We start from the raw sequence: 13,374 nt of genomic DNA on the forward strand, positions 1-13,374 counted from the left end.
TTAAACTAGATCTGTTGTTACACGGTGAGCGTGTTTTCACCAAGTACAACATGTTCCTGGATCAACATCCATGCTGATCCTGGAATAACATTCCAATCAACCAATCAGAATTGAGGGATAACTTTTCAGGGATAATCTGTTTTAGGCTTACGATCAGGGTTAGGTGCTTCTACACTCTTGTTAATCAGCTATCATTTCACATTGATTTTAGGAATAAATTATGGGTAGGGTTAGCTTTAGGGGTATATAGTGTATATTTTCGGACAGTTCAACAACATCAACTAAAAAGGTCTAGTAGGACATCGGCTAGCATGGCAGCAAAAGCACAAGCTAGAGCTGAAGCTGAGTGTATACGTGCATATTATGTCAGGAAAGAAACTGAATTGAAAATTGACAAAGTTTGTATTGAAGGCAGTCTTACTGTGTTAAAACATGAAAAAGAGGCTGCTGCTGCTAGGGCTGAGGTGAGAATACTGGAAGAGGCTATAGAGAGCATGGAGGGAGGCAGTTGTCATTCAGAGCCAAATTGCTCCTCCTGTAGACCCTGTGCAATGCAGCAGTGATTATGTGGAGCAGCACCCAAGTCATTCCATTGCAGTTCCTCCTGAAGAAATAAGTTTACCAACCACACATGTTGAATTTGTAAACCGTTATGAAAATGAAAACAGATTGTTAATCGGAAAACTCTCTAGGGTGTGCTCCACCTGACTGTGTAAAAATGGTGATTCAGTCTTGAAGCCAAAGCTGTCACGATTGAAAAACCTCAGTCTGCCACATACAGCCCAAATAATTACTGGCCCCTTGCACTGACTTACAAGGAGAAGCTGAAATGAGTGATTTAGCAAGGTTTCTTACCCGTCGTGAGCCCATTTCACTTCACTTCATCCTGGTCCTCCTCCATGGGCCACTAAAGACCCCTTATCAGATCATGGCGGGGAGGATGATAAAGGCTCTTCTGCTAATGTCACTTCGTAATTCACAGAGATTTGTGGAGACAGTCCAATACCCAAATCATGCTCTAAGATATGTCTGATAAGAGTATATCCTGAGGGCTCTCCAGAGACTATGATGAAGATGTATGTGGTGCTCGACGAGCAAAGTAACAGATCTCTAGCTAGATCTGAGTTTTTTGACATATTCAAAGTAAAAGGAACAGAGCATCCATACACTCTTCGAACCTGTGCTGGAGTGATGGAAACTTCTGGCACTGGGTTTCAAGCCTCATCTATGAATGGGAAGGTAAGCATGTCACTCCCATCACTTATCGAGTGCAATTACATACCTGATGACCATTCTGAGATTCCATCTACCACCATTGCACATCAGTTCCCCCATCTGAAGTCTATCGTTCATGAAATACCTGAGATCGATCCATGTGCTCAAATATTGCTACTCTTAGGGAAAGACATAATTCAAGTCCACAAAGCAAGGAAATAGTTCAGTGGTCCGAACAAGGCACCATTTGCCCAAAAACTCGATTTCAGTTGGGTGATAATAGGAAATGTTTGCTTGGGGTCATCACACAAACCTAGCACAGTTGATGCGTTCCGCACAAACATACTTCACAAAGGACGTCTAAGCCTTTGTGAGCCATGTCCTAATCAGATAAAGGTCAAAGAGAAGCTAAGCAACAAAGATCATGCTGTCTCTTCTCATGGCTGTCATTTGTATTCAAACACTTGTCCTGAGCACTTGCTGGGTAACAATATCTTTAAACGGACACAAGATAATGAAAAGGTAGCCCCTTACACTGAAGATTAAGCATTCATAGAACTGATGAACAAGGAAATGTTCATTTATAGCTCTAACAGCTGGGTAGCACCTCTTCCTTTTCCAGTTCCATGCCAACGGCTGCCCAACGATAGGGACCAGAGTATGAAACGTCTCCTGTCACTCTGTCAGACACTGAAGAGAAAGCCTCAAATGCAAGGAAATTTTGTTACATTCAGTCAAAGGATTTTTAATGCACGTCATGCGGAATTAAAGGGGTTCATGTGGGAAGTCGCGGCCTAGTTGTTAGAGAGGTTGACTCCTAACCCTAAGGTTGTGGGTTCGAGTCTCGTGCCGGCAACACCACGACTGAGGTGCCCTTGAGCAAGGCACCGAACCCCCAATTGCTCCCCGGGCGCCGCAGCATAAATGGCTGCCCACTGCTCCAGGTGTGTGTTCACTGTGTGTGTGTGTTCTAGGGGTTGCACGACTACTGATTTCTGCTAGTCGATTACTTATTTAAAAAATACTCGAGTTACTCGACTACTCGTGGTTCATGCTACTGTAAATGAATAGACATGAAATAGTTTTTTTTATCAGTAAACGTTTATTAATTAACTAATTAATTAATAGCCTATTGAATGAATTAATTAAATTACGTAAGTTGTCTGTAATTTATTTTTATTTATTAAGTTGCTTTTTTTTTGTTATTATTTGTATCTGTAACCACAAAATTATTAGTATCTGTTTTCAGATAAAACCAGGTGTCTTACAGTTACTTGATAAGACCGTTATCTTTTTTTCCTGTAGTTATAACTGAACAAATATGCTGCGTTAAAGTAAAATAATTATTAATTTCTAAAAATAAATTAATCATATAAGCAGAGACATCATGACAAACATTTAGTGATCATTTGAACGTGACTGAATGATTTCAAGGTGCACATTTTCATTACGCAGAATTTTCTTTTCTTGAAATCTTTTTGAACTTACTAAACAAATGTGCGTGTGCCACGCAAACCAGCAAAAGATAAAGAAGCAAACACAGAATATCTATCTTCATCTAAGCTGATTATTAGCCTACTTTTAAGAGAGAGAACTGGTTTGGTTTTTGAGAGACTGAGGTGCGCAACGCGGCTGTTTTATTGGTGAGTGTGCTGTTTATTCCATTCATTCATGTATCATTTCGTAGCCTACAGTTTAAATCATTGCCTTTTAAATATATACAAATAATATAACGTGTATGATGTATTATTATAGGTGATATTACTCTCGCCAAGCTCTGATTTCTGAGAGATGCATGGAGAGGCAACACTAATGCGGTGTTTGATTTGCGCTCTTTTCATTCATAAAGGTTATATTCATTCACTTCACACACTCATTATTGCGTGACTTTAGAGGTCTGTGTATAATATTGCGCTGAACCCCTGGCTCAAGTGTTATCTAGCAAACAGCAAAGTGTGCCAGCCTCAGCCGAATATTCAGGCAGAAGTATTCCTTATGCGTTATTCATTTTTGAAGCCATTATCCGTGCCATTCCTAATTATTACATTACATATTTTAATTTTACATGTAACATAGAGAAAGTGATAGAAAGTAACAGCTACACGCAATATTGTAATCCTACAATTTGCGTTGTAGGCAAACTGTGCATGCATTATGGTTAATGCACGCTCGAGTAGTCGATTGTTTCCAACAGTGCCGACTAGTGGTTAAAGTAGTCGATCACTCGACTACTCGACTAGTCTATGTAAGCCCTAGTGTGTTCACTGCTGTGTGTGTGCACTTTGGATGGGTTAAATGCAGAGCACGAATTCTGAGTATGGGTCACCATACTTGGCTGTATGTCACGTCACTTTCACTTTCATTAGCTCCACCTGTAAAGGAAAATAAGGAAGTGTGGTACCTGCCTATATTCAGTGTCTATCACCCTCATAATCCGGGACAGTCGTTTTTGACTCTAGCACCCAGTACCAAGGTCTTGCCCTGAATCAAGTACTTTCTCTCCGGAGCCGACCTGAATAATTCCTTACTGGGTGTTTTACTGTGTTTTCGAAAAGAGGTGGTAGCGTTTGCTGCTGACATCGAGCAGGTGTTCCATAGCTTTGTGGTGAGAGCGGATCATCGCAACTTTCTCAGCTTCTTATGGTTTGAGGACAATGACCCCTCTAAAGATGTCAAAGAATATAGAATGAAGGTCCATGTTTTTGGGAATAGTCGCTCTCCTGCAGTCGCAATCTATGGACTTCATCGTGTGGCTCAACATGGGGAACTTGAGTTTGAGAACGATGCAAGAGCCTTTGTAGAGCATGACTTCTAGATGGATGATGGCCTAAAATCAGTGCCCACGCTTGAGCAAGCGGTTGATCTGTTGAAAAGATCTCAGGAGATTTTGGCAAGTTCCAACCTGAGGCTTCGTAATGACTTTAAGAACTACTTTACTTCTAAAATTGATACTATTAGAGATAAAATTGTAACCATGCAGCTGTCAGCTACAGTATCGCATCAGACAGTGCACTATAGATCCCCTGAGGAACAGTTCCACTCATTCTCTACTATAGGAGAGGAAGAATTGTATAAACTTGTTAAATCATCTAAACCAACAACATTTATGTTAGACCCTATTCCATCTAAGCTACTAAAAGAGGTGCTTCCAGAAGTCATAGATCCTCTTCTGACTATTATTAATTCCTCATTGTTATTAGGATATGTCCCCAAAACCTTAAAACTGGCTGTTATTAAGCCTCTCATCAAAAAACCACAACTTGACCCCAAAGAACTAGTTAATTATAGACCGATCTCAAATCTCCCTTTTCTGTCCAAGATGCTAGAAAAGGTAGTATCCTCACAATTATATTCCTTCTTAGAGAAAACATGGCATCTGTGAGGATTTCCAGTCAGGATTTAGACCGTATCATAGTACTGAGACTGCTCTCCTTAGAGTTACAAATGACCTGCTCTTATCATCTGATCGTGGTTGTATCTCTCTATTAGTGCTATTGGATCTTAGTGCTGCGTTCGACACTATTGACCACACGATTCTTTTGCATAGATTAAAACACTTTGTTGGCATTAATGGAAGTGCATTAGCATGGTTTAAATCGTACTTATATGACCGCCATCAATTCGTAGCAGTGAATGAAGAGGTATCATATTGATCACAAGTGCAGTATGGAGTACTTCAAGGCTCAGTACTAGGGCCATTACTCTTCACGCTTTACATGTTACCTCAAGGCTCATTTCTTGGGGAATTACTGTTTTAGCTTTAACTGTTATGCTGATGATACTCATCTCTATATTTCTTTGCAGCCCGGTGAAACATACCAATTTGAAAAACTAACGGAATGCATATTCGATATAAAAAACTGGATGACGAGTAATCTCTTACTGCTAAATAATTATAGGACCTAAAAGCTCTGCATGTAATAACCTAGAACGCTGTCTAAGACTTGATGGCTGCTCTGTCAATTCTTCGTCATCAGTTAGGAACCTAGGTGTGCTATTTGATAGCAATCTTTCCTTAGAAAGCCACGTTTCTAGCATTTGTAAAACTGCATTTTTTCATATAAAAAATATATCTAAATTACGGCCTATGCTCTCAATGTCAAATGCAGAAATGTTAATGCATGCGTTTATGACCTCAAGGTTAGATTATTGTAATGCTTTATTGGGTGGTTGTTCTGCACGCTTAGTAAACAAACTCCAGTTAGTCCAAAATGCAGCAGCTAGAGTTCTTGCTAGAACCAGGAAGTATGATCATATTAGCCCGGTTCTGTCAACACTGCACTGGCTCCCTATATAACATCGTATAGATTTTAAAATCTTGCTTATTACTTATAAAGCCCTGAATGGTTTAGCACCTCAGTATTTGAATGAGCTCTTGTTACATTATAGTCCTCCACGTCCACTCCATTCTCAAAACTTTGGCAATTTCATAATACCTAGAATATCACAATCAAATGCGGGCGGCAGATCCTTCTCCTATTTAGCGCCCAAACTCTGGAAAAACCTACCTAACATTGTTCAGGAGGCAGACACACTCTTGCAGTTTAAATCTAGATTAAAGCCCCATCTCTTTAACCTGGCTTACACATAGCACACTAATACGCTTCTAATATCCAAATCCGTTAAAGGATTTTTAGGCTGCATTAATTAGGTAAACCGGGAACACTTCCCATAACACCCGATGTACTTGCTACATCATTAGGAGAATGGCATCTACACTAATATTAGTCTGTTTCTCTCTTATTCCGAGGTCACCATAGCCACCAGATCCAGTCTGTATCCAAGTCAGAGGGTCACTGCAGTCATCCGGAGCCAGTACGTATCCAGCCCAGATGGTGGATCAGCACCTAGAAAGGACCTCTACAGCCCTGAAAGACAGCGGAGACCATGACAACTAGAGCCCCAGAGACAGATCCCCTGATAAGACCTTGTCTCAGACGACCACTGGGACAAGACCACAGGAAACAGATGATTCTTCTGCACAATCTGACTTTGCTGCAGCCTGGAATTGAACTGCTGGTTTCGTCTGGTTAGAGGAGAACTGGCCCCCCGACTGAGCCTGGTTTCTCCCAAGGTTTTTTCTCCATTCTGTCACTGATGGAGTTTAGGTTCCTTGCCGCTGTCGCCCTCTGGCTTGCTTAGTTGGGGACACTTCATTTACAGCGATATCGTTGACTTGATTGCAAATTATTGCACAGATACTATTTAAACTGAACTGAGCTGCATGATGACCATCACTGAATTCAATGATGAACTGCCTTTAACTGTCATTTTGCATTATTGACACACTGTTTTCCTAATTAATGTTGTTCAGTTGCTTTGACGCAATCTTTTTTGTTTAAAGCACTATATAAATAAAGGTGACTTGACTTGACTTGGTAAGATCGCATATAACATTCCTACTATAATGAATGCCTTTCCTGTGGAGGATCATGAGAAAGACCTCAAGGATCTGGATTTGGAAAAGAATACTCCACCTATTTAGAGGAGCCTTGGTCTGAGTTGGAATGTTAAAGCTGACACTTTCACTTTCTGTGTTGATGCAGAAGAGAAGCCTTTCACACGTAGCGGTGCCTTAGCAACTGTCAACATTGTTTTTTGACCCTCTTGGGCTGGCAGCACCTGTTACAATCCAGGGAAAGTTCCTTCTTCGTGATTTGACAGTTGAAACAAAAGACTGGGATGCCCCTCTACCTACAGACAGGGAAGCCGAATGGAAGGCTTGGAAACACTTTTTGCAGGATCTAGCTCAGTTTGAAATGCCCAGAGTGTACTCAAAGATTACTCTGTCTTTGGCACAAAGGACAGATATTCATGGTTTTTCTGATGCTTGCAGCTGTAGCCTACCTGAGAGTGATAGATGAAGAGGGCTTATGTGATGTAGGGTTTGTCTTAGGAAAAGCTAAACTTGCCCTGGTGTCTGCTCACACCATACCTAGATTAGAGCTAGGAGCAGTAGGAAGCAGTAGCGGAACTCATTAAAAATGAGTTAGACATTCACCCAAATGCTGTAAATTGGTGTTGGGGTATATTCATAACGAAATCATATGGTTTTATGTATATGTGAGTAATAGAGTTCAGCGGATCAGGAAATCGACAAGGCCAGATTATGTTCCCACAAGTCAAAACCCTGCCGATCAAGCGACTGTGGCACAAATTTTAAGGGCACTTGTAAGGAGCTGGGGAATGCTTACAGAGGAGCCTAACTTCAGGAACTATTTGAGTAGGGAAGGATGTTGCAGGATCTTTAATCCTCCATGCATCCCATATGAGAGGTGCCTGGGAGCAACTTATCAGAGTTGTACATGGCATATTAGACTACATGCTGCTTCAAAACAGTTACTCTCATCTCACTCATGATATATGTCAGCTACATTATTGGCAGAAGTTTCTGCAATTATGAATGCAAGACCTCTTGCACCTATCTCAGCTGACCCAAACTCATCCGATCTGTTGACTCCAGCTACAATTTTGACTCAAAAGGTTGGTGTGCTCTCTCCTCCTCCAGGAGACTTTGAAAAAGGATCTTTGCCACCAGAAATGGAAACAAGTTCAACAACTTGCTGACACCTTCTGGTAAAAAGTGGAGACTTGAGTACTTGGTCAGTCTACAGAGTCGCCGCAACTGGCATACTAACTGGTCTAACATCAAGGTAGAACATATAGTTCTAATGAAGGAACCTCAAGTCAAGAGAAATGACTGGCCAATAGCTCTTGTCACTAAGGTTTTCCCTGGCAGTGATGAGGCCTGTGTCCCAAGTCATTCTTCTTCTGTCACCAGGAGAACAGAAGGACCGATATTCTAAAGAACTGTTGTACTGGTAATAGTGGAATTTCTAAAATATGGCAGCCATCTTAGATTTCACTTCACAACAGCAGTGTTGCAGCAGTAGATTGTTGTACTTTTAAATAAGAAGATTGTTGTTCTCTCTTGCATATTAACGCTAGATTGTTTTTTTCTTTCTTAAAAATTACTTTTACTCATACTTTTTACTTAAAGTATACTTATATTTTACAGGGGAAGTCGTGGCCTAATGGTTCGAGAGTTGGACTCCTAACCCTAAGGTTGTGTGTTCGAGTCTCCGGCCAGCAATACCACGACTGAGGTGCTCTTGAGCAAGGCACAGAACCCCCAACTGCTCCCCGGGCACCGCAGCATAAATGCCCACTACTCCGGGTGTGTGTTCACAGTGTGTGTGTGTGTGTGTGTGTGTGTTCACTGCTGTGTGTGTGCACTTTGGATGGTTTAAATGTAGAGCACGAATCCTGAGTATGGGTCACCATACTTGGCTGTATGTCACGTCACATTTTGTGTTTTTTTTGTTTTAAATGCAGAGCACGAATTCTGAGAATTATATTGTGAAGATTTCTGAAAACTGAAGAAAACTGAATATTTCAAGTAAAACACTGGAAAAGAACTTCAGTTTTGACTTTTTCTTCAGCCCCCATCCTGTATAACTATCTGTCGATGTGGAACCTACTTGCAGCAGGGATAAAATACCTGGAAAACATGCAAATCACATCTTTTCTACAAAATAATATTACATTGCTTCATTCACGTTTCACTACATTTTTTAAAGTGAAATATCCAGTAAGTGATTGCTTCATTCACGTTTCACAACACCTTCAAAGTGAAATAAGTGATGTTAAAAGTGGCTCCAACAAAGTTGTTGGTGTCTTCATTTCAGCTGCACTGCTGTGAATCGTACATGAAGGCACGGTTTTGGAGTTTCACAAAAATGCAGGGAGAGGTATTTTTTTTCCAATGAACAACCAGATGTGGTTTAATAATACGAACAACCACCCTGAACAGCATAAATACCCTGATTATAATACTTGTATACTGTATTTTATGGTATTTTTAGTAACATCAAGGATTATTCAGTCACAAACCACTTGAAGCCCATAACTCACCTGTGCTCAATCGATTGTGCTTGATAACTTAATGATGATGTCTAGTTAAAACTCTTTCTGACATCACAATGTTAATTACTGTCAGTGTTGGGGAGTAACTAGTTACATGTAACAGAATTGTGCAATTTAATTTCAAAATAAATGGGTTACACTTTATTTTAAGGTGTCTTTGTTACATTGCAATTATACATTTACCAAAGTACTGAGTCATATTAATTAACTACATGTACTTACTATATGGTTAGGTTTAGGATTAGGGTTTGGTTTAGGTTTACTTGCATGTAATTATGCATAATTCATTGTTATTATATTAGTAAGCACATGTAACGTGTAACAAGGACATACTAAAATAGAGTGTTACCAATAAATGTAACTGTAATCTGTTACCATTACTGAGAAAAAAATGTGTAATTAAATTACAGTTACTTATGAAAATGTTAATGATTACACAGTTACGTCTGATTATTTTCACACAGATACAGATTTGATTGATTTCTTTCATAAATTACATTGACTGCACTAAAATATGAGACAGCAATGTTTCAGGAGTTAAGGACACAAGAATAGGACACATGCTTATTCCAAAACTATTTTATTTTATATGTTTATGTATATGCTTTATTTTATTTTTTTAAGATTAACAGTTTTTTTGTGTGTTTTCCTAAGGCATTGTTAGATGCCAGTGTTTCCTGTCATAGCTATGCAAATATTTGATTTCAGAAACAGCATTATATCTATTAAACTATACCTCAGAATGACCTGAAAGTAAAAAGCGGTGCTAAAGTCTGATTTGTTGTGGCTGTTCTCTAAAATTGTGAATAGTGAAGAAGGATTGAGAAAGTCTGGCAGTAATCAGTGTTTAGCATTACTGTAAGATTAACCCTGCTGCTTTACATGTTTCAAAATCATTAACAGTTAAAAATATTCATTCAAAAGTAATCAAATGTAATCAGTTACATTATTTTGAAAATTAAATTAATAATTGAAAGTAACTGAAATAGTTACACAACTTATTCGATTTTAAACAGGGTAACTTGTAATCAGTAACCTATTACATTTCCAAAGTAACCTTCCCAACACTGCTTACTGTAACTAACTCGAAATGACTGCATAACATTTACAGTTTTTTTTCCAACTGCTTACACACCAAATCTTTACTTGTCACACAGTTTCTGAAAGCTGACACTCAAACAGCAGAAGCACACACCAAAACTGCAAAACCACACACTAATTCTCAGCCTTCGACTCGGTTTTCAATTTCATAAAACACTTGAAAAACACAACACACAGTTCTCTATGTAACACACACACATCTAACAAGAATTAATATTATGGCAAAGGTGTTTGCAAATGTTTAATTTTGAGATGTGTGAGTGATATTTTGAATGCAGTGCTTCATTTTGCAAGAGATGTGAGGCATTTTGCATATTATGTGCAATTCTTGGATTTGTGTATAAAGTTCTGAAAAAAAGAGGCAAAGTTTTGAAAATGTAAGCAATTAAAAAAAACAAAAAAGTAAATATGTTTTTTTGTACACTGATATTTTGGCCTAAGCATAAAAGAACCCTCAGACTAAATGTTTGAGAAAGTTGACATATTTTTCTACTAATTTTACTAATCCTACTGTTTTTTTTTTACTGTAGCATGCCAGTAGCAATGGAATCAACTCAAATGTTAATTGTGAAGACACGTGTGAGCAGATATATGAGTGAGTGTTTATGTGATGTGAGACAGTCAGCTGACCTGTGGATGGACAGAGAGACGTGGACACCAGTCTCCCCTCAGAGTCCACCGTCATCATGGACCAGTTTGAGTACCTCTGCCCAAAGCGGACAACAACCCTCTCGCCCTGCTTCTTCAGGAACATGGGCGTCTCTGCCAGTCCAAAGACCCCCCGGTGGTGGTAGCAGCTCCAGGCCGGGGCAGTGTGGCAGTCGCTGAGCTTGACCAGGCGAGCGTGATGTGGGACATCGCTGTTCTGATTGGCCCACAGACATCTGGACATGAGCGTGTGATTGAGTCTGCTGCCGCTGGTCCAGACCCACTGCTGAGACGAGCTGGTCTCGTCACACTTCCTCAGGACCACCACACTCCTGTTTGTGCTCAGACACAAGCCTGTGTCCACGTGTGCCACCAGAAAACCACCTAGCGGAGAGAAACGCTTGTTTACTGCTAGTCATGATAACAGCACACAGATTACACTTACACTTATTACACTTACACATTTAGCAGACGCTTTTATCCAAAGAGACTTACAGTGCATTCAGGCTAACATTTTTTACCTAACAGATCAGAGATTACAGTCAGTATCTCTGAAGAACAACACTGGGTGGGATTGTCACGGTTTCTCATGGACTTGTGCAGATAGTCAAGTCATCTTTATTTATATAGCACTTTTAATAAAACAGATTGCGTCAAAGCAACTGAACAACATTAATTAGGAAAACAGTGTAAATAATACAAAATGACAGTTAAAGGCAGTTCATCATTGAATTCAGTGATGTCATCATGCAGCTCAGTTCATTTTAAATGGTATCTGTGCAATAATTTGCAATCAAGTCAACGATATCGCTGTAAATGAAGTGAAGATAAATGAAGATAGTTTGGTAGTAATCTTACATGTACAGTCAAACCAAACTTTATTCAGACACCTTCAAAATTTCTCACATTATCACAGTTTATAGTTTAGAAAATGTTAATAAAATATGACAAGAACTCAGGAGTTAAACTGTGTCAGAACAAATTCATCTCGATGATGTCAGATAACGCTGATAGAAAGGTCTGTAATGAATTCGTTTAAATAGCTGTCAGTTGTTCAACTTAAAAACACAATTAGATAAAACCAATTTAGCTCAAACAATTACCAAGCACTGCTTCACTGTGTTCAGTCTGTGGTGGAAAAAGATCACATTAGCAATTAAAGAAAAACACTTCAGCAATACAGTGTCAGATCAAAATGTCTGAATCACTTTTACTCCCAAATTTTACGGGTATCCACTGGATGAAGAATTTTTGGGTATAATATGTCAAGTTTACTTTATCTTGCTATCTTCACTTACATAATTGAACTATAGTGTCCTGCACCCACTAGTAAAAAATATAAAAAATTATATTTGGTGTCTGAATAATTTTTGGTTTGACTGTAATTACTATTATAATAGCAATAAATGATGCATAATTACATGCAAGTAACCCTAAGACAAACCCAGTCCTAACTCTGACCATATGGAGTTTATTAATGTTCCCCAGTACTTAAATGTGTAATTACACTGTAACAAGGACACCTTACAATAAAGTGTAACTAACCTTTCTTCATTTTGAAGTCAGCGTTTTGGCCACTTTATGATAAAGAAAGTCTTTTCTTATGATAATTTCACATTTCTCATTTCAGCAGCTGTTACCGGACCTGAGCTGGATCTCGTTGTTTCTGGAGTTTTCAGCATATTTACACATTAGAAATGAACGTTGTTACGGATGAACGAGATCTGTTTCATAGCAGTGGTCCACACATGGTCTCGTCTCGATGCTCTCTGACATTTACAACACAGCCAAAACCTCACATGCCCTTTTACTTCTTGTTGCAAATGACAATTAGTGTTAGCTATTTGTATTAATCAGTGAAATCTGTTTTATAATCACTGTTAAAAGGAAGCTTCTTTGTGTTGAAAGTTAAAGTTTAAAATAACCGTTTATTATACTTTAGTATTCAGCATTATTAACAACTAATACATAATGCTAAATGGATCAGTAATGAACACTCAATAATGAATATAAAAAAAATCCCAAAGAAAATAAATATGAATGGCACTGCCAATATTAGTCATATACATAACAAAAATGAATTAAATCCTGTTATTAATATTAATGTTATTAATAAAAGGTACTCTAAATGGTTATGAACACACATTTGATCAGTCTGCTCTGTAGCTCAGTAACAGTTAATGTAACTCAGATCGTCCCTAACCATCAGTTCAACAAAGACAGCAAAGCCAGTGAATAATGCCCATAGTAATACTCACTCAATGCAGAAAAACGCTCCAGGGTTATTAAGATGAGAAGCAGCGTGCCCATGCTTCTGCTTTGTGAGTGTCTCTGAGCTGGAATGAGAGTTTGAGCGCTGAGGAGGAAACTCTTTCAGGGGAAGGAAGAGTGACTGACCGCCGTTTCCTTCTATTCAATGGTGTGAGGCTAGAGATCAGTCTCAGACCTCAGCTACAGGCCTTGACAGTGTTTCTTGAAATAACT

The 13,374-nt window shown here is 39.0% G+C and overlaps 1 protein-coding gene across 1 annotated transcript in view; it reads right to left on the minus strand.

The window, feature by feature from the left end:
• LOC109080594 (receptor-type tyrosine-protein phosphatase beta-like) overlaps positions 1-13,286 on the minus strand; it is a 28,052-nt gene extending 14,766 nt beyond the window's left edge. Inside the window, 2 exon segments of the mRNA XM_042753364.1 lie at positions 10,873-11,274; positions 13,149-13,286. Of these exon segments, the coding sequence (XP_042609298.1) occupies positions 10,873-11,274; positions 13,149-13,200 (454 nt within the window). The 5' untranslated portion in view covers positions 13,201-13,286.
• Positions 13,287-13,374: the final 88 nt, after the last annotated feature.

This window comes from Cyprinus carpio, chromosome B25 (assembly GCF_018340385.1).
Source record: "Cyprinus carpio isolate SPL01 chromosome B25, ASM1834038v1, whole genome shotgun sequence".
Taxonomy (NCBI): Eukaryota; Metazoa; Chordata; class Actinopteri; order Cypriniformes; family Cyprinidae; genus Cyprinus; species Cyprinus carpio.